Here is a 26,289-nt window from a genome sequence, read left to right as displayed (position 1 = left end):
CACAAACACTGTTTTATCGTCGTAAGTATATCAATATATGAAATAATCGTAAGTATATCGAGATGTGGAATAATCAAGATATTTAATAGTACAATAAAAATAGAAGTTGGCTAGGTGCACACGTCTGCGATAATGAACACTACGACCGTCATCTCGATATACTTTGGAATCAGATGTTCTTCCACCATCAAAGAAGATAATATTATTTGTAAATATGATGTTACGATTATATTTTAATGTGAAATAAATTTAATGAATTTGATTTATTGTTAGTTAATTTATTTTGTTCATATATAATTTTTTCTTAATTTTTTGTTATTTAAATGTTAATTAATGCAATATAATTTTATAATTTATTTATAATATTAGGTAATATATATTAATATTTAAATTATATATAATATTATATATTGTATATTTTGAATTATTTTTTGTAATATTTCAGGCATAAGATAATTTCCTTTTATAATGCTCCTCCCTTATACTTCCAAAATTAAGGAGATTCTTATAATTTGGCCCCCCAATGACATAAGTGAGAGAGATTGGTGTCATCTTCCAAAAAAGCTCTTAGGGGTGGTGGGCAGCCCAGACACTGTTTTTCGGCCCTACACCTAGCCGATTTGAGACTTTTGATCCGTGACATTCTGCTCCACCCAATCACGTGACGCCTTGATCACGAATTGACTCCACCGAAAGTACCACTAGATTATGAAAAGTCCATACACCTGAACATACAGTAATCGCTGTGATAACACCTCCCAAAAAAAGAGCTTAGGTGACGAGCAACGCAGGACCTAAATGCCATTTTTTTGGGACACCCAACCAACGTGGAATTTTTGTCCCTAACATGGGGCACCTCACCTTCAGTTTTAAGTTCAGAATTCATTGTTATCAATTCGTCCGGCGACATTTGCCCATACCGTCACGACTCACGCTACCAGCTCCAGCTCTTCTGTGGTCTGATACTATTAAATAGCATTCCTTCCTTTGATCATTTCCATCGAGCTTGAAGAAAGGAGAGACAGAGCAAGAATAATGGCGAAAGGGTCGACAACGATTGAGGTGGGTGCTGACGGCGTGGCTGTCATCACTATTGTTAATCCTCCAGTGAATTCTCTCTCGATCGATGGTAATCCCCCTTCTTCTCCGTCCCTCTGTTTCTAGGGGATTTGTCTTCTGTTCTTGCTATTAATCTAGTCTCATACTGAATTTAGGGAGTTATTGAATGAATTTCGTGGTTTGGTTTAGTCTTTTGTCCTTCACTATTCCAAGGTTGGATTGGATCCTATTGTCTAGTCCTATTAAAATTTTGATCTCGTTCGAGCCTCCAGTTCTGATGCTTCAATCCTCAAAAAAGATTTCCTTTGCGCGTGTATGAATTAGGCCGCGTTTGAGGAGTTCCAAGTCGGGGCTTCGATTTCCTGTTGTAACTTGGTCAAGTTAGGGTTTCTTTCTCGGGAGTGGTCATGTTAGAAAGGTGCCTGAAATTTTTTGTGCGAGCGAGGACACTTGAGTATGAAGCGTGTAACCTTCAGTTGATTCATATTATAATAGCGCCTGCATTCTGAATTTTCTTCGTTACATTCTTTGTACTTTGTTATGTTGGTCGAGTATGCAAGTGCAACTAATAAATGATAGTCAATCTTATATGAAAATTATTATCTATTCTGCTTCTTTGTCCGACGTTATTGTTTTTGATCGTGCTGTTTACTATATTTGGCTTTTAGCTCTCTTATTATCTATTATCATGCTCTTTGGTTATGCCATGGCTAGCTAATGATGATCTAGGATGTTTTTTTTTCTTGTGGATCATCTGAGCGTATGTTTTGTTGCCAGTAAATAGGAGAAATTGACAACAGCAAATATTATGTCTAATGAAATTACAAACTAAAGCAAAAATTGTAGAAAATCTTCAAAACTTTAAAAATCAAATCAACGAAAAAAGTCCATATACATGAGATCTTGTTTATAATGAAACTAAATCCTAATTAAGGTTGGGGTATCCTGATCCTTATGACATCTCAAAGTAATTAAAAATTAAACAAAAATAAAAATTCAGCCATAAATGATAACATACTAGGAAGACATGAAAATTGGTGATTTTCAAATTTTTATTTTTTGCTTGGGTTGACTCCTTAAAGTTGACTGCTGAGAAATTGGATATATCTAAACCATTTGGTTGATGATACCATATCAGTTCCCCCTTGGTTGGGAAGAACTTTCTTCTAAAGAATAGAAGTGATGGATTCTTTCCAAAATTTCTAATGACTAACATATTGCATTCTATCATAAGAATCATCAAATGACTAGCATTGCATCCTGTAAGAAGAATCATTTAATGACTACTGAAGTTGTATCATTAAAAAGGGGATCAATGCTCATGATACAAAGGTAAAACATATAATAAATCCTTGTTGATTATCGATATAAATAGGCTTTATGGTTCCTGTAAGTGAAGTCAAAAAGATTGTGTACATAGCTAAATCACAAACCTTTATGAAAACATTCAGAACACCAAAATGAGCTTGTATGATGAATATATACACTCCATCATTTATAACAAAATTCTTTTGAAATCTAATATATAGTTAATGCATCATTAACACTTAATGCAACAGATCCATATAATACATGCCTTAAAAATACAATTGCGTTGGGTTCCTAATGGCTTGATCATAAAGGAGTGAATCAGTGAATGGCTTTGAATCAAGTTCTATAAGTACAAGTTTCAATTTCAATTTCATATATGCAAATTTGGATTCATCTGTAAGAATATATGATAGGCATGTGATGCAAATTTATTATTTTATGTAAATGTATTCAAATCATCATTCAAAAGGGAATCATTATCTTCAAATTATTTAATACTTGCATCAAAAGAAATTGAAAATTCATTATATTTTTATCGAGTGTTATAATTTTATGAGAAATTTGGAGACCGTATTATCTTTTCCTTGACACCAATGAAAACATCTCAATACCGGTGGATTGATTACTTTTAGCATTAGGATTTTTGAAGTTAATTTCTGTGGAGAGATTAGGCACATATTCATCCAAATTCAGATTTGTATTTTTTAAATGATTGTCGAAATATGTAATGAATAGTTGAGGGAATTTAGGAAATGAATTTTTAGAGAGAACAAGAGGGGTGGAGCTGTGGAGAAAGGAATTGGATGGAAACATTAATGATTATTTTCTCAAATTTTCTTATATTCAATGAAGGAGAGAGAAAAAGGCTACTGAGAGGAGATAAAAGACTGGAAAGGAGAGTTGAAGTACGGAAAAATACAATTACCATTTTTATGCATATGAAAAGGGGGAAGAGCGCATGTCAGAGAGACAGCTTGTGAGAAAAGAAAGTGTGGCGTGAGAAACAAAAAAAGCTCAGAAAATTGATGAAAGCAAGTGAAAACTATAAAAAATTAATGAAACTAAGGCTAGAAAAGCAAGAAATTGATGAAAGTGAGAGTAAAACAACTAGAAATTTGCTTTAATTCCTAATGGATGTAGTATACAATAGATATATGAAATCAATATGAAAACTGAAAGAAAAAATAATTAAAATATACAAAATAGTGAATCGTTAAGTTGGTGATGTTGAATCCTCAAGACATAGAGTTGCCCAATTCTCGATGAAAAAAACTAGAAAACCAAAAGTAAGGGTTGGGAGAACTCTTCATAACTTTAATGACCAAATCAATAATAAAAGCGCATAGGCATAAGTGGCTCATTTTCAATTTCAGATGGGGCATTCTTATCCATATGCATTTTAATATAATTTGAAATTTAAAATAAATAATAAATTTTGGTCATAAATGATAATGAAAAAAGAATTGGAAGCCAATTTAGTTCTGTTTTTCTTGCTTGGCTTGACTTTTTGGCTTTGGCCTATGAGAAACTAAGTATGTTTCAAGTGGTTAATTCCACTGAATCATTAATGGAGGTCAATACACGTAAGGCCCTATTTATAAAGTAATTTAGTCCCAATTAAGGATGATGCATCTTTATCTTTATTATATTTTAAACTAATTAGTAGAAACAATTAATGAAAGTTGGGTTTTAAAAGAGAATGTGCCTAGAAATACCTGAAAAACCCGCCTTGTTCAACTTTATTTGTTGCCTCATTGATTCTTTAGAGTTGGCCTATAAGAAATTGAGTTTGTATCTATTGGTTGACCATTTTGCGGCAAAGCCACTTGTGAACAAGCTTTTGGTTGGCCATTAAGGAACTCCAACTTCTTGCTTTAATTGTGTGATTGTGCGATAGTGTAAGTACTCTAGTAAAATTGCCCCCCATGTACCATGTTTGTGCTTTTTTTTTTGTTTCAATGCATATGCATCGACATGTGCAAAACCACACATTCAAAGACCTACATATACAAGCATATATTTCAATAATTACATTGTACAAACTATGATTGATGTTGTTATACATAATATATGACTATATATATATATTATATTTATTTTATCATATTTATATGCTTTAATTTTAGTAGTGGTAGCTCTACTGATAGACTTGTAACTATGGGTGACCAAATCATTAAAAGGTGTGAATGTTTTAGATATATCTGGTCTATTGTTCAAATTTATTGTGATATAGATCGAGATGTTATTAATAAAATTCAAGTTGGTTGGTTGAAGCGGAGGAATGCATCGAGCCTATTGTGTAATAGAAAAGTACCGCGCAGACTAAAAGGAAAATTTTATAAGATGGTGGTGAGACCTGCAATGCTCCATGTCGCAAAATGTTGGCCTTTAAAAGAGAAGCATAAAAAAAAAGTAAAGTGTTGTTGAGATGAGAATTCTTAGGTGGATCAGTGGTTTGACACTTAGAGACAAAATGTGAAATGAATATATTCATGATATCGCTGGTCTATTTCCAGTGGTGGACAAGATTAGAGAGAGCCGTCTTAGATGGTTTGGGCACATTAAACATCGATCATCTGATGATAGGAGAGTAGATGATTTGATTTGACTTATGTTAAGAAAGACGGGTAGATTTAAAAAGATTTGAGCATATTGTATAAAAATGATTTTAATCTATTAGAATTAAATGAAAATATGACACTCAATAGGACGCAATGTAGAAAAAAGATTCATGCAGCCGATCCCACTTAGTGTGATAAAGGCTTCATGTTGTTGTTTTGTATTTATATGTTTTAAATTTACAATGTGTTGAATTTGGGCTTCAATCATAAAATGAATTTGGGCGATTAAGGCTTTGTACTGTTGGATTTATTTATCCATGACCTGCGGATTGCAACTCGTTTGCTTTCTTGGAGGATCGTCGAACCCTATTTATTTTTCCTTTCTTTTTTGATTTATTCTTTTTTTTTTGTAATTGCTCTGATAGTTTTATATATACCTCCCATCTCATACAAAGATATGAATGAGATTCTTGAAAGTTTTTTTCCTGTTACTTATTTTCTACATTTAGGGCAAGTTAGGTAGTGTTTGATACTAGAGAATGATGCTTGGAGAAGATTCGAAAATAAAAACCAAGAAAGAAATCCAAGCAATAAAAAAGAAAAAGATGAGATGCACTAATTTATGAATTAAAAGATACACAAATTCTATTTGAGACACTTGAAAATAAAAAGGGGAAAGAAGTCATGAGTGAAGAGCTGGTTTTCTTAAAAAAAATCATACATGAGAGATCATTGAATTACCACGAGGAAAGAATATAATAGAATCAAATGAATTTCCACGATAAAAAAACAAAGTAGATGGGAGTCTAAAAATGAATAAAATAAGATTGATAGTAAAATGATATACTCTAGCATATCAAGAAATCTTTGCTCATGTTATTAAAAATGGAGTTGATTATCAAGAAAATTTTGCTCATGTTACAAAAAATGAATAATATTCATATTCTGATAACCCTGGCAACAAATTATGGGCGGCCTATAAAATAATATGATATAATTTTTTTTTCTCACTGCGATGTCAAAGAAGAGGCCTATATGAATCTACCATCATGATTTGATAGTTTTTTAAAAAAGAATTGCATGTGTAGATTGAAAAAAGCCTTTTATATATTAAAAGATTCACAAAAGCTTGTTTTGATTGATGTATAAAGTCTATGGAAGTAGTTGGATATAAAGAGTGTCGAGGAGACAATATTCTGTTCATAAAACACTCTCTTGATAGTAAATTCTCAATATTTATTGTGCATGTTGACGATACTGTTATTACATGTGATGATAGTTAAGAGAAAGAAATTCTAGAAAAAGTCTTAATGAATAATTCAAAATTAAAGTGTTAGAAAAACTTAAATATTTTTTGGGAATAGAAGTGACTCAATTTAAATAAGGAATATTTGTCTCCCAAGTGAAATATATTATACACCTGTTGAAAGAGACTAAGATGACAGTGGGTAAGTTGTGTGAAATTTTGACTGAACCAGGATAAAAATTTGACCTTGATGAAGTAGTTGATGCAATTATGAAATAATATCAAACATTAGTAGAAAAATTAATTTTCTTATCTCACACTTGTCTTGATATAGCATTTGTAGTAAGTTTATTTAGTTAATTCATAAATAAATTGGAAGAATCACATTCTTCAAGCTGCTTAAAGAATCCTTGGATATCTTAAATTAAGCCTAGAAAAAAGAATGTTATACAAAAATAATAATACCATACAAATTGAAGGATACAGAAATGCTGGCTATGTTGGATCATTGGTAGATAGATTGTCTACTTCAAGGTATTGTACACTCTTAGGAGGAAATCTCATAACTTGGCGAAGCAAGAAATAACCTTATGATTTAAAGATCAAGTGTTGAAGGTGAGTTTAGAGTCATTGGTCAAGAGATCTGTGAGTTTCTATGAGTTAAAATTATATTAAATGATTTAAAAATTAATTGAAAAGTGCATATGAAATTATATTGTGATAACAAATCATCCATCAATATTTTACACAGTTCTTTACAACTTAATTGTGCCAAATAAGTTGAGGTTGATATACATTTTATAAAAGAAAGTGACATGATTTGTACTCCATATATGCCTATAGGAAATCAATCGACTGACATATTCACCAAAAGAATTTGTAGCCCAACATTTAAAAATTTTATAAGCAAAAATTGAATGGAAGGTCTCTATCACCAGTTTGAGGGCGAGTGTTAAATTTCTTCTCCAATAATAATAAAGACTTAAGGCAAACAGATCAAGTTTCTGTATATTGGATCAGTTTACCTATGACCCTCGGATTGCAATATGTATTCTCTCATGTAGCACCACTGGCCTCTAATGTTTTTTAATTTTTTTTTTATTCTTATTTTTTAATGCCTCAGAAAGTTGTATATATAACTCCCCTTTGGTACAAAGATGCGAATGAGATTCCTGAATTTTTTTTCTCATTATTTATTTTCTACTTAGTACACAATTATAAAGTGGTATGTGAAATTATCAAATAACTATACATTAAATCATGTATTGCAATGTATTATGTTTAGCACAATTTATGGTTTATTATGTAATACAAAATACACGCACACTAACACAATACCTATTTTATCCCATTAACAATGTTTATTGCATTGATTATTTTGATTTTTATGTGTGGATGGATGTTCCTTTTGTTGTATCTGTAACTCTCGGTTTAAAGTAATGCTAGTGTTACAAGTTGGGGGATGAATTATGTGAATCATCGTTTTAAGGAGGAACAAAACCCCTATTTCGAAGTGGAATGACTTTGAGCTTTTGAGAAGAGAAAACAAAGAGGTGTGCGAAGGAGAGGATTAGTACAGGGAGTGATATCGTTGAATGAAGTCGGACGAGAGTAGTGGCCTTGAGAGAACTTGAGGGCGATGACATGCATGAACTCGAACAAGGAGATTGCTCGAGTAAGCAACGGAGATGGGAATCAAGTAGCTAGTGCAGAGTCGAGTGCAGTGACAAATGACCTTTAATGCTTCTGCGAAGCTGAGTAACGAGGCAATCAAAGGCCATGACTTTCACCACGCGTGCAATATCGTGGATGAGGGTGATGACATCAACCATTGAGCCAAGTTATGTGTCGATTCAATCGACATCAATCAGAGGAAAAGGGAAGGTGAAGGTTGGGTGTTCGACAAAGGAGAAATCAAGCATGCCTTGCATTCAGTTCCAACACATATGGTGTTCGGTTCTACGAGCAAAAAATCTACGTTTTCACATTGACCATAAAATTTGAATAAAAAAATAAATTAACTGCTTTCGCCCCATGATAGAGAAATTGCTCCCGCTCCTTTTGTTTTAACGTGCTAGAACTAAAACCATTCTTCCATCACACTTTACTTTGGTCGGGAGAGCACAACCAACCAAAGAAGACTCTCTCCCTGCTTTATCACAACCCACACATAGACGGAGAAAACTCCATGTTCACGTGAAAACAATCTCACTTCTATATTCGCTTGCCTCTCTCCCTTTGTAGTTTCCATCTTGCAATACTGTCGTGATTAGTGTAAACGGGGAATGCAACAACTGGATCGCAGTGTACGAAGAACTCTGAAACTCTCTTCTTTTTTTCCTTCTACTCTTGGGAAAAACAAACAATGGGATCACTACGTACAAAGACTTCCGAAACTCTCTATTCCTCTTTGTATCGCACACACAACCTCTATCACCTAGCCCTTGCCACTCGTCTCTTTCATTTCTATTCGAACTGAAGCCCTCACTACAACTTCATTTCTATTTCACATGGAGGAAAGCCGCTCTGCCACTCTAGACGCACAAGATTCTTCTCTGTTTGAGCAAAAACACAAGTTCACTTCAAATCCTGTTCTCAAAATTTCTTAATGAAGCCTCCCTCTCCCTGTTCACCACCACTCACAAGATACTTGCAACTAGGGCTGGTTGGAAAGCAAGGGAGGGATCACCACGCACAGTGACCTTCAAGACTCCCATCTTTCTCTGCTGTGTATCTCCATTGCAATACAATTGCGACTAAATTCAACAAGAAGAGCAACGACGAGATTGTAGCGTACAAAGAATTCCAAAATTCCCATCTTTCTTGCCTCTCTGTGTTCAAAGGATCTCTGGAGCCACTATTGATTTCTTTTTGTGTTGTTATTTGGAGTGCCCAGGACGAAGCTGAGAGCAACTTCAGCCCCGCATTGCTTGCTCGATTTCAACTCCCCAACCTTTCATGTTTTGTCCTCACTCAACTAAATCAAACGCCCTAATCACTAAACAACCTTTTCTCTTTATACACGTATAAAAGAGGGAAAATTGCATGGCAATTCATCGCTTATATTATTATACATATAAAAAGGAGGGGGAAATTGTGTGTCAATTCATCATCTTGCTAATCTCATTTCACTATCATTATCGTCACCTCAAAAGCAAAAGGTATAAATGCAGAAAAATGTGCTTAGTTTATTTTCAAACAGGATAATCTAAGACTTACTCGTGTCTTATAGACCAGTAGATTAGAAGATTTTCTATGGTCACGGTGTCTCATGGCACCCATCGCGTCTTACAAATAATTGGGTAGGCCAAGAATCTTGATGCAGCCCTCTAAATAAGGATGGCGTTGGGAGGATGCCAAATCTTTTGGTGATCTTGGACTTGGAAATAACTTACAATGTGGACTTTTTGAAGTTAGTAAATTGCTTAAAATTGAACTATTTGGAACATTTGAATTTGCAAAATGTTTTCCATAGGAAACATAAAAAATATGGGGTTGTCAGCCGTTTTAATTTTTTTGGTTTTGAAAAATATAGGAAAATATGAAAATAGTTTTGATATGAATATGATCTTTTCGATTTTTGAAAAGTAAAATTTTAATTTAAAAATAGATGAGACCAAACAAGTCTCACATTTTGAATAGTTTGGGTAACTAAGCACGATTCACGAGTAATATACTTATTCCGAAGAATAAATATATCACTTGTAGTAGGCTCAATCACCTAAACTAAAGAATTTGTGACATCCGTTTGGTCTGCAAAGTATTTTATATGAAAGTATTTTTCTGCAAAGTATTTTATATGAGGCCAACAAGTTCCCCTATCTAATATGAGGATTAGATTGAGTTTATTTTACCTGGGTTCCAAGTTCTCTATAGAGGCAAACCTCTATAGTTAATTACATCTTAAATGACCGTGGTCACTTGAGAAAACTCTCGATTAAGATCAGTGGTTTTGCCTTCTAGAATTCAAAGTTTAGATTTCCAAGATTGAACATGAGAAAATCAAATGAGAATGACCCAAATAGGAACAATTATTTTAAGGAATTCAAATGAGTGACGAATAGGGGATATCATTGATCCGGGGAGAACTCCAGTGACCTCCCAACTATCCTATTGTTTGGCTTTATATCTTTGAAATGATGTTATTTAATGTTTAATCCTGCAATTTATTTAGAATTTATGACTTATGTTCGCACGATATCTGATCGTATAAATAGCCTAAAAAGATAGGAGAATTTACACCATACCGTACGGTAACCTCTGAATCCTAAGTGTTAGGACTTATAATTGCATAACCAGGGTTGTGCAAAAGTCTAAAGGTGATATGTGAGGGTTTACGCTGCACTAAACAAACCACCTCGAACTCCTATGGGTTGTTATTGAAACTAAAGAAAGTGTTCGGTGTGAATGTGTTTTGATGTCGCAAATCCATCTTGAAGTTGCACTTCTGAATATCCTCATCGAGCTGCCCAGAGTGTTCGCTCCAAAGCTCTTCGTAGTAGCACCTCCAGGTTTAAAGTTAATTCCTATATAACCACTAGATTTTCCTAAACTAAGGTATAATGTGTAACAAAACGATTAAACATGCAGTATAAAAGAAAAGAACAGTATAATGTACAGTAAAAAGAAAGAACAATATAACATGTTGAAAGAATAATATAACGTACTAGGAAAAACAGTTTAACATGCTAGGAAATAAAAATGCTGCAATGTAAATCACACCTGTAAATTTGGGAAGTCTGCTGCTCCTTTTAAGCTAGCTATTATTCACTGTATACATAAAATAAACATTGCTTGGAAAATTCGAGAAAATTAACAAATAAATCCACGAAGAAAGATTCGGGAAAATCAACGAGTAATAATTTAAATAAAACTGTCAAAACCTCGGGAAAATCCCGGAGAAAAGACCCGGAGAAAAGACCACCCACGAGTGCTTTGTCCAAAAATTCCAAGAAAAACATATGAAAAATTCCGAAAAGAGGGGACCGCAAGCACTCGGGTCCGGGCTAGGCTCAAATATATATATTTGTACTCGAGGGTCGTCGAAGGCTACTCGGTCACTCGAATATATAAAGTCCGCCACTTCGCTAGAAGGATATCCTACTGAGCCTAACTTAGGAGGGTAGTCCTTAGCCCAAGGTCGGTAATCAATAAGTAGACAATCCAATTGTAACATATTTAAAATTTAAGTTTTAGCATGCACATATATTTCAAGCATAAAAAAGAAAAGTTGTATTTAATTTTGTAATGAAAATATTTTTTATAAATATTGTATCTGTTCTTATCAATTTTGAAAAAGTATAGTTGTCCACAAGTCGATCACGTCATCGGGCCTAGGACTACCAACAATCTAAGAAGGTACGGGTCCCCCTCAAGTCTTATGTCGGTGAATGATACTTTTTTCCTACAATTTATCAGGTCCCATAATTGAGTCCTGGTGTTGTAGGATGAGATATCATTTTGCTCTACCACAGGCGTGCTTTTGTCATCATCACCCCACGCCTCAAAACAAAACCGACCTTGCTTGATAGTTTCACATATAACAAAAGGTTATACACGAGCACTTATGTATCAGACATAAGCACAGAAAACAAAACCAAGAAGTAAAAAAGAAAAGAGTAAATATGGGGATGGGAGAGAGGAGGAATTGATCCACCCAAAAGATCAAAGGAATAAGGGGGAAGAGGGTGAAGCAATCCTCAAAGTTGTATAAAAAAGATCTAAAAATAGAGCTCAAGATCCTTGAATCAATCTAAGAAGGATATTATTTTCTCAACTTTTTTTAATTGGATCAAACCAGGAAGGTTATCCTTTCCAAGTATTATTTCGAATCAAATCGAAACGAGCCCGAAAGCTAAGGTGAAGACTATACTCATGGATTCCTCATCTGTATGCACTCACACCCAAACTTGAACTCATGTGTATCATTTATGTTTTTCAAACCTTCATGTTGTATTTCCGAACACTTTTCCAAATGACAACTTCATAAGCCTTCAAATCCCTTCATAAGTCTAATTCATATCAGCTTTATAATTTCCCAAAACAAAAATCATTAAAAGCCTTTCACATATCACGAAGGTAAGAGGAATTAATCAGTAAAGGGGAGGAACCACCAACTTGAAATAAAAGAAATCACCAATTAAGGCTCACAGATAAGGCTAGAAAAGAGAGCAGAGGGTCACGAGTAAGGCCAGAAAATGCATAACCTAGCTCCAACTAGCTCACGGGTAGGAGCCAGAACAAGCCAAACCAAACCCCATATAAGAAGCTCACGGCCACAGATGACAAGGAGGAACCCAACACAACAAAAACCCACAGGTAGGGGCAAAGAAGAGGAAAACCTCCACCTGCTAAGCTCATGGGTAAAGGGCAAAAACGAAGGCCACAAGGGCAGCACATACCAAGTAAGGCTCACTACCAAGGTAGCAAAAAAAAAACCACCATAGGTATTGCCAATGCATTGTCTTTGATATACATAAGAGAGTGAATGGACAAGCTTTCATAAATTATCCAAACCAAATCCAATTTCATCAAGTGAGACATAATAAAAATTTGCACAATTCATTTTGAACACCTCACTCTATAGGTAGACAGTGAAAAAAACATTTTAGGATGACAAACTTGATTGCAAATATCATATCTTAAGAGGAGCATCGAAAAAGAACACCCAACCAAGACATATCCATTCGAAAAGCTCAAAACAAGCCTATACCAAGCCAATAAAAAAAACCAACCCGAGCCCAAGCCAAGGGCAAATTAAGTCCAGACAAATGGGGAACCAACACGAATATATCCAACACTTATATTTTTGAACGGCATAAAAAAAATCTACTCAAGATCAGCAAAACCGAAAGGCATAGAAGCCAAAGCCCAACCCAATATAAGGGGCAAAAACCGAGAGGCGTAAGGACGAGAAAAATAAAGCCACATCTCCATTTATACTTTTATCATTTATGCATTTTTGAAAGGAACTAAAACTCAGCCCAAATCGATGACAAAACCGTGAGGTATAAGGAAGAAATCTAGTCCAATCACAAGGGGAAAACCGAACCCCATAAAAAGTAAAATTCAGCCCAAGTTTACCACAAAAAGAAGTTCTCAAAGGAACCCAAACCGAAATCCATAAAGGCTCAAAACAAAGAAATTTTCCATCACATATTCAATCCCAGAGGAGCCAAAACCGAGCATATTAGGTGGGAAAAACAGATAAGTATTTCCATTATAGTTTCGTCTCAAAAAGAATGAAACCGAAACCACCAAATGAGTCAAAACAGAGAGTATTTTTCCAGCATATTTTCATCTCAAAAAGAGCCAAACCGAGACCACCAAATGGGCCAAAACAGAGAATTATTTTCCAGCATAGTTTCATCTCAAAAAGAGCAAATCGAGACCACCAAATGGGCCAAAATAGAGAATATTTTTCCAGCTTTTGTATCAAATGGTAATAGACAACAAGAAATAGATAAGCATCTAGAGCCAATATTTCTCAATATCGAAATGAATTCCAACATCATTCTAAGCATGAAAACTATAACTTCTTCCAATATATATTTCTAGAGGAGCAAACATGTATTTTAAACCACCAATATCATACTCCCAAACATTTTTAAACAAAGAAAAGAATAAAGGCAGCCCATATATGCTTCATCTTATTGATTCAAGGAGCTTTCCAGGATTAGATCTCAAAGGCAGACATAAACTTTTACTTCCACATGTTTTAAAAGAGAAAGGAAATATTTTCAGGTGCACTAGAAAATGTATGTGAGGGCAAGCATAAAAATCTAAAAGAATTGCACATCATGTTTGTAAATATTGGAGCTTTAGTGTGAGGTATATAAGTATATAAGAATCAGGTGATAAGCATGTAAAGGTCCCATTATATTCACACCTATACTTCAGCTTTTTACATTTATGCCACACAAAGTTTCAGATTTTGCAAACAAGCCACCTGACAATTTCAGATTTTTGCAAATTAAACACTAACGGTCTCAGAATTTTACAAAGTAACCACTGAAAGTTTCAGATTTTGCAAATACGCCACCTAAATGTTTCAGATTTTGCAAAACATAAGTATTAAAGCTATAAATCTTTGCAAATAAGATAACAAAGCCCTTTAGATTTCATAAATCGAAACAACATTGAATAATAAAGTGTTCCCTCCCCCAAAGAGATTTCAAATGCTTTCGATCTCACAAATCTTTAGGAATAAAACCAGAAATTGTATCCTTTGGGTCCAAATATTCACACCAACCTTCCCCACAATTTCAACAACAGACCAACAATTAAGTGGCATGTATGTAAATCTCTCATTAGAATCATTGAAACATTAAAAGCAGTTATCCAATCGACAATTCCTTTGATTTAATCATATAAAATGCAAATGTCCATCTAAACATTCTTAACAGGAACACCATTCAATAAGCTCAAGGTATTCATCTTATCCACACAAGTATGAATGATTGATATCTCACATAGCAACTTATGTAATGATCATACCTTAGTAGCTTCGAAACAAATATGAATAATTGATATCTCAAATAGCAGATTATGTAATGATCCACACTAGGAATTCTTTATGCCACCCTAGAGTAGCTTCGAAACAATCCCAGTTAAAATTCAGCAGCACTTCCCCAAGGCACCAAAAGAAACTTCAACAACCCTTGGCGATCAAACACATAGCTGAGCAAGAATATGGAACCGACTAGCAAGAATGCCGGAGCCCCCAAGCAAGTGTGTTGAACAGGACAAAATTTTGGCAGCACCTCCACCCTTTTTTCAAATTTTCGGCCAACCCCCAAGACCTCCCCAAGGTGGGGTTTTATAGGCAAAAGAGGAGAAGAGCAACAACCTACTAGCCTCACTGATGGACGAATCTGGTAAAGGAAGAGGAAGGAACTCATTTAGGGAGGAGGAAATGCAGCTTAGGGTAGAGGAAGAGTCGACCAGGTGGAGCTTCATCGTTGGAAAGCCGCTCGGTCGAGCGGAGCTCGAGGAGGCGAGTCGCGTTCGCGAATGGCAGAGGAGACGCGGGAGGGGAAGACTCGGCAGGCGAGCCAGGGCTGCGATCCAGCTGTGCCTAGGAAATGAGTCGCGGGAGCTAGGGCACGCCCGAGCGGCTCTCGGTCGAGGCAGAGGAATGTCACGTGTGCGACTGGAGGAAAGCCTTGTGTGGGTAAGGGTCAAATAGGATATAGGGTTATAAATTAGTTTATAATTAGTGATATAATTATAAAAAAAATAAATATTTTGAAAATTAAAATTTGATCTGTCCCTTTTATTCGTGCGCCATAACATAACAAAATTGGTGTCTATTTTAGGTAATTCTGACGTTCCGGACGTGCTGGCGTGGTTCGTTTCATCGTCGGAGGTCGTTTTGATGAATTCATTGATTTTTGTGCAAATTTTTTTGTGTCGGAAATATGACAATATGGGTGTCTTTTCTGGCTAAAATTGGTGTCCTGGACGCGCTGGCGCAGTCCATTTTATCGTCGGAGGTCGTTCGAAGAAGTTCGCATTTTCACGCATCCTTTAGGCTCAATTTTAGTTCAATCTTGTGCAATGTAGTGAATTTTGTGCATTTTGTATGTGTATGTGACGATAAAGTCATAAAGTGATTCTCCTAGGGCTTGAAATCCTATTGGGAACTCTCCCTGAGTCTCCACACAATAGCCCTTAACCGCTCGTACATAAGACGATGATTTTGAGACCATAATTTGAAGACGATGATTTTGAGACCATAAATGCTAGACATCACAGGAAAATAGGAAGTGACTGGAATTTCTAAAAATGTGGGTTCCAATACTAGTTTCTTAGGATAGTCAATAGAAATCCCTAGAGCTAGATCCTAGGATCCTAAGGAAAGGAGTAATGACCTCAAAAATGAGGTTAACAGGGGCTGAGCTTGACTTGAAGATGAAATATCATAAATTTGTGCTAAGATTAAGATAGATGTTATTATAAATGTTGAAATAATGATTTAGTATGCTGATTTTGCCACTAAATTCACAACTTAAGTATGCAAGTGGACAAAAGGCGATAAAAGCTTAAAAAATGAAAATTTTGCATGCAACCCAAAGTCATGATCTATGTATAAACTTTCAAAAGTTTGAATAAATTTATGACAATAAAAAATATCACCACCAAATTCATAACATATGTTCGAGCGATATTTAAAAAGCTTAAAATGAACCTCTGTATGCAATAGTGTATTCATTCAAAAAAGCCAAATTTATATAAATTCAAGGCTTACACATGTCTTTTAAAGATTCAATTCATGATTTAAAATCGTGTAAACTGCCTTAAGATTTGCAAATTATTTAAAATAAACCCATGTGCTCCACCAAATTGAGTAGTTCTTAAACCTCAAGGGGTTGAGCATGCGGCGCGGGTTAAAGTTAAACATTCACTCACTTGTTTTAAGATGTATGCTAAAGTTCTTTTAAAAAATCTATCATTATTTTAAAGTTATGAACCTAATTTAAAGAAAAAAATCAATTCAAGATACATCATGCATGCTTTCAATCTGGTCATCTTATTGATAGGGTAAGATTGTAAGTTTCAATCAACTAGTCAGATCATTATTTTTTTAGGAATTGGAGTTGACGAGTGTAATAATTTTAATGTCTAAATCACAAATAATAAGCATAAAAATCTGCAAGTTCAACTCATCTAGTTCAATCCTCTTCCTAAGGAATGAAGTTGAGGAATATAGTAATTTTTAATAATATTCAAATCACAATTATAAGAATTTGCAACTCCAAATCATTCAGTATGATTTTTCTCATAAGGATTGAAGTTGACATGCTAATATTTTATAGATATTCAAGTATCAATTTTCAAATAAATTTCAAAAATAAGTGTTTTTAATAGTAAAATCTTGATGATGGCGAGTTAATAGAAGATTTTAATCGGAGGGGTATATTTTCACAACTAAGTTCAAAAGAATATTTGAATAAGCTCAAATGATATAAAGTATGAATCTAATCCTCTGTAAGCAATACATAGTTGATAGGTTCTTGTTTGACTATATAAACATTGTCTTTTATAGGCAAGATGTAAAGCCGACAAGGTTCAAATCAAGCAAACAATTCTTTGATGATGACCGAGTTAATAAAACATTTTAATTGTAGGGGTATATTTTCAAAATTAATTTTCAAAGTCTATTTGAATAAATTAAAATTATAATATATATATATATATATATATATATTAACCCGATTTCTTGTAAGCAGGACAGAGTGACAAAGTTCACTTACAAACAAATGTCAATATTAAAGCTGATCATTTACAAACAAGAAGTAAAGTAAACAAGGTTTAAATCAAATGTGGATGATAATTGAGTTAATAGAAGATTTCAATTGGATGGAATTATTTTCAAAATTAAATTTCAATAAATATATGAATAAATCTTAAATAACACACACACATAGATGTGTATATAAACTCAATCATATGTAAACAAGACAATTGATAATGTTCATATACAATTATTTGTCAATATTAAATCAAGTCCTTTACAAGCTTGAAGTAAAGTCGATAGAAATCAAAGTCCAATACCAGATGATGACTGAGTTGACAGAAGATTTCAACCGGAGAGGACTATTTTTAAAATTAAATTTAAAAAAATATCTGAATAAATCATATATATATATATATATATATTGAGAAAGCCCAATAGCTGATATATTAAAAAGAAAGAAATATACAAATAGATAGTATGAGAGGGCTCAAGCATGATACCCTACCTACACGGTAAACACCACATGCAAATGGTTCCAAAAAAGAAAATACAAAAAAAAAATACAGAAAAATGCATAAGAGCTCAAAAACCAAAAGTGTCTAAACACTTAGTATCAAGTAGCTATAAATCGACCAAATTTTGCCCCGCCTCTGCCTCTAGTTTTAGGAAAGGAGCCAGCTAACAAATTGGTAAGATGAGTGTCATTGCCAGTAGTAATCAATGTATCATCTAATAAGTTCTTGAGCTTGAGTCGACCTCCGTTCTCCTTCTTCCTCCTGAAATAGACCTGTCATTTCTCATCCAAAGACTGACTTACCTGATCAGTGGATTGGTCAAAAGTGTGTCAAATATGTGTAAGTTGTTGAACATTGGAAGCAACTACTTGCTGTACTAGCTGATCTTTTATTGAATCAAAGGAGTACTTTCGTGTTTCTTGGTATGTAAGTGAGTCTTCTTCAATAACAATGAGTTGTATAGACACGTTTGGAACAGTACTTGTAGTATAGGGAGATGTTTCATGGGACTCTAAAGTATCATGCTCCAAACCAACAGCTGGAATAGAGTGTTCAAAAGTAGGAGCACTCTCGTGTGCCTTGACATGTAAGTGAGCCTTCTTCAATAACAATTAGTGGTATAAACACGTTTGGATTAGTACTTGTAGCATGTGGAGATGTTTCATGGGATTCTAAAGTATCATGCTCCTAACCAGCAGCTGGAATAGAGTGTTCAAAAGCAGGAGCATCCAGGGGTAGAACGACTTGGGTATGATGTTCTTCATCAGACATAGCGTCAGTCAGATGAGCATAGGTATATGCGATGTTGGAAAGAGGGTCGGGTTGCACCTTCTCAGCGGGGATGGTATGTGGCAAGAAGTCCACCCCCAATTCAGTATGAATAGATTTTTGAACAGGTTGCTGATCTTTAGCTATATCCGGCCTTAGATGAGGATGCAAACGATAAAAAATACAATGAGTGCAATAAGGAGGGTGTGGTTCTATTTCAATCTTTTGCCAATACCCGTTGTGAGTGGTTCCAATCCATACCTTATCTGGAGCTGGTTGGGCGATATCTCTCTCAACTAACACATAAACCACAAAGGGTTCATGATAGCAACCGTAAGACTATCAACCTTGAGAGACTTACTGTAAGCAGTTGCTAAAGAGTAGAGAATTTTCAAGTTCAACAGGTGTAGTTTTAACCCCAGAAACTTTATCCAAATAGGAATGTTCGGGGACTGTGCTTTTGGATCAAAATCGACAGTTCACTTCAGGATTTTCATAAAATGGTTGACGATCTTGATTACCTTACGAGAAAAAATACGAGTATAATTCACATCGTGAAGTAACTGAAGAAGTATATGTCGGTCATCAAGTAAGTTAATATCCAATTACCCAATAACTTCATAGCATAAAAATTTTTTTGAATGATCTCAAGTTTTGGATGACCATAAAGGAATTTCCCCACGCTAAGAAACAAAAGTACTGGTTTCAACCTCAGAGAGAAAAAGAGCAGATTTCCTATTTTTTTTACCAAATTTTTAATGAAAGTGTGATCACTACCACCTTTAAGAGTCTTGTGGAAGGATTTTGGAGCATTGCAGGACTTACCGATACCAAAACCAGACTTTGAACCTAAGGCGTGATTACCCGCAAGTGTAGTAGCGTACGTTCGGTTCGGGTCCATCACGAAGGTGCGACTTTAGGACAAAAGCCGAAGCCAACAAAACAGCGAGAACAAAAACGAAAGGGAACAGTTTAAGCAGTCGGAACACAAGGAACAGACAAACGATGTTAAAGAAGATGAAAGCTCGAAGTCTTCGAGGCAGACGAAGTTGCGAAGTTGAGGATCGAAGCAGGCAAAGTCGAAGCAGGCAAACGAATTCGAGGCAGACGAAGCACGATGAAGGAGCAGTCGAGCAGACAATAAAGGAGCAGGCTGTGATTTCGATCCGACGTAGAGATAACAAGGGCTACTCGGGTCGCCATGAAGACGCGCCGGGAGTAAACCTTAAAAGAGACATCACACACACACACACACACACACACACACACGATTGTTCCGCGGCTTCGACATCTACTGCTTCGCCCCGACGTCTTCGGCTCGTCTTCGGCATGTCATTTGCCCTCTGGCCTACTTGGAAGTGCTTCTCCTTGCTGTGATGGAGCTTCCTTCTTCGGTTGAACCTGACAAAACCTTCTTTGCTCATGTGGTGGGTAATCTTCAGGTGGAGACGACGGTTGTCTTCCTCTCAAGTTATAAGGAGTATCGTGACAGTATAAGTGGTTGCCCATTTATTAAGAATGCAAGCCAAAAAAGTGAGAAATCAACACTTTTTTTCTCTTAGTCAGAAATTTCAACCATGATTGAGAAATTCAAGTTTACTCTTATTGGAAAATTACTGTGGGGGCACCCACCTATGGAAGTTATCAGGAAAAGTTTTGATGACCTTAAATTAGCAGGAAAGTGGAAATTGAGGCTCAGAAATGAGAGACATGTATTGATTAACTGTGACTGAAAACTACACTGAGGTTTTCTCAAAAAAATATCTTAATATTGTTGGTAAATCAATGAAGTTACTCAAGTGGTCTCCTGCTTTTGACTCCAATCATGAACCTCCTATTGTACCAGTATGGTTTAGTCTACCTGGTCTCAAGCTGTACTTTTTTTCATCATCAGGTTTTTTACTCTATTGGGGCCATACTTGGGGACCCTATGAAGCTAGATCTACCCATTTTCAACCTAACCAAACCTTCTGTGGCCAGAATTCTCGTGGAAAGAGATATTATTTTACCTGATATTACTGAAGTCTGGTTGGGCACAACTCATAATAGATATTGACAACAAATTGTCATAGAACATAGACCTTCTTATTGTTTTCATTGTAAGATGTTTGGGCATATCCTTGATAAATGTCATAAGTTTCAACTTAATTTAAAATCTAAATACCAAGTGAATAAGGATGAATCTAACCCCACTGCTCTAGACAAATCTGTTCCACCTGGAAAGAAAACTGCCAGAGGACAGGATTTGATGTCTGATTTAATTGCCCTTGTGGACCCTCTCTCTGAAAAATACTGTTTCTGTGGTTAATAAGAAACTGGATGGCCCTGTAGAGCAAAACCCTATTGAAATCAGTACTGAAGGACCCCTACCTACATGAACTGACAATCAGGAGAACCTTGCAGCTTCCCATCTTCAGGAAGTATTTGTAGTAGAGACGACAACTCATACCTTACACACACTTGAACCTCTTATGGGTACAATTGTCGGTAATCTTTCTACTGCAGCACTACCACCTCATCCGAATGAGCAACAATCCTTGGATGAGGAATGACATGTCTACACTTCCAGTGGTTCTTTCTTTTATTTTTGGATGATTAAATATTATTAATAGAAAATAAAAATAGAAAAGTTTTATTTTAACCATCCAACCGTCCTCCCGCCTTAAAAAATTCAAAGACCTGGAGTCATGACAATATCTCCGGGTACATGAATGGTGCAAGGGAATTAATAGGAGTGAAGCTAGATTTAGCTACTTTCGGGGGACTGCTGAATATTTGAAACCAATGACAACTGCCTAAAAGTTTGTACATTACTTCCTGGGTAAAAAAGTACTTCCCTCAACCACTTCTAAGGTTGTTTTACTTTCTCCCTCCTAACTTTTCACTTCATCTTCAGTGAATCCTGATAATTGTAGTTTGCGTCTAGGAAGCATGAGCTTTTATTTTTTTATTTCATTACAATTATATTTGTCATTTGGATTGTTTTTGTCGTTTCATAAAGAACTATTTTTTAAGTGCCAGTTATTGCTGTAGCCAAATAGGGCTTCAAAAGTTGATTTTCTTTTTCCACATTTTTCATTTCAGCAACATTTTCTCTTATTTAGAGGTTTTAAAATGCCTTTAAATAAAGGATAGTCCTGCATATCTTTCTGGCTAGCTTTATGATGGTTTGGTTAACCAAGCAAAATAGCCATAATATGCAACCATTGGCCATTTTTCAAGTAATCTTCTTAGCCAATCAAATGTATCATATTGATGTTCTGCATAGCAACTATTTACTGATTATATATATGTTATGGTTATAAGTGTCACTTTTTTCGGACATTAAAATCTAAAACCTACTTCATGTCATTTTTATTTGTTACTTCGAATTTCTTCTCTATGTCTGTTTTTTTTTTTTTTTTAAATAAATATGCTTGTTTATTAAAGCATATGTTAAGCGTTATTCGTTTGTGTTTTCAGTTTTCCTCTAGCTGCATTGATTTCTTTCAATTCAATTACCAGTCAATATTATGATTAACTTCTACGCTTTTATCTTTAAATTTTTATTTATTAATAGCGTCTAAGTTCTTATTTTTTTTTCTTTTTCAGTTTTATACAGTCTGAAAGACAATTATGAGCAAGCTTTGAAAAGAAATGACGTGAAAGCAATTGTTGTCACCGGTATTCTCTCTAATTGCATCAGGTTATTTTTTGTTTTTCTACTTTATTTCTTATTATTTTGACTATCGAGCAGGTGCTAGGGGAAAATTTTCTGGAGGTTTTGATATCAGTGCATTCAGCGCAATTCAAGGGGGAGACAGTAAGATTATGATTTTTAATTGAAGATTTCTCACCTTTTTTGACTTTATTAACATTAATATTTTATTCGTTCAGCCAGACAACCTAATGCGGACTTTATTTCAATTGAAATTGTCACCAACACCTTGGAAGGTATTTGATTGAGCTTCGGTATATCTATTGTGTGAATTGTCTCTATCTATTAGTGTTTGAACATAACAACGCTTTTTTTGTTTATTAGCTGCAAAAAAACCATCAGTAGCTGCTATTGATGGTCTGGCACTTGGTGGTGGGTTAGAGATTGCCATGGTATGCTGAGTGATGTTGCCAAGAAACTTTCAAAATCTATGCTCTTAAGACTGTTATTTATTTCGTAATGTCTTTCTTGAAATTTTTAGGCATGCCATGCACGCATTTCTACTTCAAATGCTCAGCTAGGCTTGCCTGAGCTCCAACTTGGTGTCATCCCAGGATTTGGAGGTACTTTTCATGAGTTTTTCTAACTATCTTTGATATAAACAGCAGTTGCTTTATTTACTTGTAGTTTGATAATTATTTTGGGTAGCATCTTTGACAAGGCTTGCTTGTACAGTTAATTAGGATAAAATGTGTTTGATGCATGGAGGCAGTGACTGATTTAGGTGGGGGGTGGGGAATTCATGTAGAGCTAAGGCAAGCGATGGTAGTAGATTCCATTTTCTGAAATAAAAATGCATGCTATTGGAATTATTCATCAAAATTTTGTTTATGGCGCGATTTTTTTCTCCACAAGAGCTAATCAAGGGACATGTTTGACAAGACCTCTTATATTAATGAGGTGTCTATTTGGCTTCATCATGTTGATGTGTAGCCAGATAAGTGGGCCTCATTTTGTGGGCTGATATTGGAAATGATCCTACTTTTTATTGTGTTTGAGAGACGAAATACGTCATTTTTCTCATTTCCCTAATGTTTAGCCAAACTTGGCTTAACTGATCTGTTGGGGATGCATTCCTTGTGATTCGATGGACTTTTGATGATGAGCTGCATCATTCATCTTAAATGAGTTGGTTTTTATGAAAATCCTAAAAGTACGGACTCTTCTGTAAATTGCATCAGCACGTTCTTGACCTTTGCATTTGTTTAACTTGATGAACAACTTCCATGTCTAATTTCAGGAACTCAACGACTCCCACGCCTTGTGGGCCTTACTAAAGCTCTTGAAATGATCTTGGTAAGGTGGTTTATTATGTCATTAATTTCTTATGTTTGTTAAGGTTATGTAACCTTTTGTCTGGAGTATAATAATATGCTAACTTATGCTTGTCAGTTGTCTAAGTCAGTTAAAGGAGAAGAAGGCCATTCATTGGGTCTTGTTGATGCCATAGTTCCACCTGATCAATTGGTCATTACTGCTAGGCAATGGGCTTTGGATATTATTGAATTTAGAAGACCATGGATAAGAAGCCTTTTTAAAACTGATAAATTGGAACCATTAGGAGAGGCCAGGGAAATTCTTACGTTTGCCAGAGCTCAAGCTAAAAAACAAGCTGCCAATCTCCAGCATCCGTTAGTCTGCATTGATGTAATAGAAGAAGGCATAGTGTCAGGACCTCTAGCTGGACTTCGGAAGGTACATATTACTATTTTTTTTTCCGAAGGGGAAGGTACATATTACTTTGGTGAATTCCTAGCAATACTATGATAACTTTAATTATTTGGAAAATCAGCCTTTTGCTAACTTTTTTCCAGGACACTACTGACTTTTTATCATATGTTTTTTAGGAAGCCAGTTCGTTTCAGCAACTTCTTGTCTCTGACACATGCAAGTGCTTGGTCCATGTGTTCTTTGCACAACGTGCTACCTCTAAGGTTCAAACTTTTGTTAATTTATATTTTCTTATTCTATTTTTAGCTTCATTTGTTTACCTTTTGCATGCATTTGGCATCCTTTTATTTTTATAGAAACCAAGATTTAAAATTGCGCGTTCTGATATCAGAGCATTTTATTTCCATGAGAGATATAAGTCTCAAAATAAAATTATTATATAAATTAAAACTATGAAAATTAAAGCATTCAAGAGTAATTGTTTTAAAATATAGTTAAAAAAAGGTTGACATAGGACTTTATAATAAGCAAGAATTCTGAGATGAACTAGTAAAAAAAATCTTGAATAACTAAATATATAAAATAACTTAGTTATGACAGGACTAAATTCAAAAGTTATTCTCGGCCCCATCACTTGGAGGCTTTTCATTAAAATGATCATCATAGTTAATTGTTTTATTGCCTTCCCCATTCTTACTAATGTTAATATCCTCCTAATATTTTTCATCATTTTCATTCTCAATCACCTTCTCCTTATCTAATTAATAAAATTTAATGAGAATATTATTTAAAACAATATACGTATTTACCTTTTCTAGTTAATTTCTTGTCGACTTTTGCTATTCTTGTTCTTACTTTCATAAAAGAAGTCAACACTGAGATCTCCCTTTATAATTGTGATGATGAAACTTCATTTTCATCTTTAATAAACCATTCATCTTCTGATGACATATTGTTAATTACCAATGAATCTCATCATCCTCTAAAAGTTTCTTCAAATGCCTATTTTTTTATCTTATATAATACTTTATATAAATCAATGAGTTTATTTTTATGGTAAAGAAATTTTGATGGTTAGTATTTTTATGTCAGCCTATCACATAAAAAAATTAAAACAAAAGATTTATGTTATTTTAAAAATGCCCCTAGTGCATACGTCAAGGTGTATCTCATTGATTCGGGGCGTCTCTTTTTCCCATGTGAAGTTATAACCTCAAGATAAATGATGTATTATGTAATTTTAAATTATGTAGAAGCTATTTATGGTGTAAAAAGTGTGCACCCATTAAAACGTAGAGAAAGAAAATCAATATATTATCTCATCTGAATTTTGAAAGCAAAATGATTAATTAAAAATTCAACTAAATATTTAATGAGCCAATGCAAAAGTATAAAAATCTTCTTTTCCTCTGAGATTTAAAAACATTTCAAGTAAATTTTAACTTTTTGAAAACACTATTGTGGTCCTTAATATCGTTTGAGAATTTTATTATGATCCCCGAGTTTTGATTTTCAATGATGTTCGTTGTTCTTGATGATGTCATGAAATTCCTTTTAAATTTAATCATGAAACAATATGCATGATTTTTTTTAAAGATTGAATGCATTCTCTAGGCAATATTGCCCCTCACTTAAGTGATGGTAGATCAACTAAAATCTCACTAAAATCTCCTTGGAGAAAAAGTTTCTGGTACATGAATGCGAAGTTTTTGGTAGGATCTAAGCTAGAAGCTAATGATATCAACATTGGGACTCATTCTACAGTGTGCTATGTTGGGAAATGATGCAGAAAGCATTAGATCCATAGATCGAAAGGGTGGTAGTCTTGATGGTAGTTCTGCTAGACACACATCCTTCAATTGTTTTAAAAGTTTGCTTATGGAATTAGGGGGTGTCGGGCATGGATTGGCAGCTTCCGTGACAACTAAAGCAGATATAGCCTTTCTTTCTTTGCAATGAGCTAATAAGTTATTTCCTGTCACCAGAATGGCAGAGGTGTCTTTTTTGATTCTCTGAATTAATTGTGGTTTACCGAAGGCATTAACTTAATTTTTATTCTTACCATTCAACGAAATACACATTAAGGCGGCAATGATGCATTGCCCCATGTTGAATTATCATGTTCTTCCCAATATGAGATGACATACATCCATATCCAACACACCGCACCAGGCCTACCATAAGAAGTGTTGTCCAAGGAAAAGTCACTCGACACATGCAGG

At 34.8% G+C, this 26,289-nt stretch overlaps 1 protein-coding gene across 1 annotated transcript in view; it reads left to right on the top strand.

The window, feature by feature from the left end:
* Positions 1-885: 885 nt before the first annotated feature.
* LOC110026758 (glyoxysomal fatty acid beta-oxidation multifunctional protein MFP-a) overlaps positions 886-26,289 on the top strand; it is a 57,393-nt gene continuing 31,989 nt past the window's right edge. Inside the window, exons 1-9 of the mRNA XM_020727859.1 lie at positions 886-1,129; positions 22,291-22,362; positions 22,436-22,501; positions 22,576-22,632; positions 22,721-22,788; positions 22,878-22,959; positions 23,637-23,692; positions 23,789-24,091; positions 24,244-24,330. Of these exons, the coding sequence (XP_020583518.1) occupies positions 1,036-1,129; positions 22,291-22,362; positions 22,436-22,501; positions 22,576-22,632; positions 22,721-22,788; positions 22,878-22,959; positions 23,637-23,692; positions 23,789-24,091; positions 24,244-24,330 (885 nt within the window). The 5' untranslated portion in view covers positions 886-1,035. The remainder of the gene's footprint in view (positions 1,130-22,290; positions 22,363-22,435; positions 22,502-22,575; positions 22,633-22,720; positions 22,789-22,877; positions 22,960-23,636; positions 23,693-23,788; positions 24,092-24,243; positions 24,331-26,289) is intronic.

Source organism: Phalaenopsis equestris, unplaced genomic scaffold (assembly GCF_001263595.1).
Source record: "Phalaenopsis equestris unplaced genomic scaffold, ASM126359v1 Scaffold000399, whole genome shotgun sequence".
In the NCBI taxonomy this organism is placed as follows: Eukaryota; Viridiplantae; Streptophyta; class Magnoliopsida; order Asparagales; family Orchidaceae; genus Phalaenopsis; species Phalaenopsis equestris.
The sequence above is the reverse complement of the archived record's forward strand: the minus strand, read 5'-3'. Positions and strand labels throughout refer to the sequence as shown.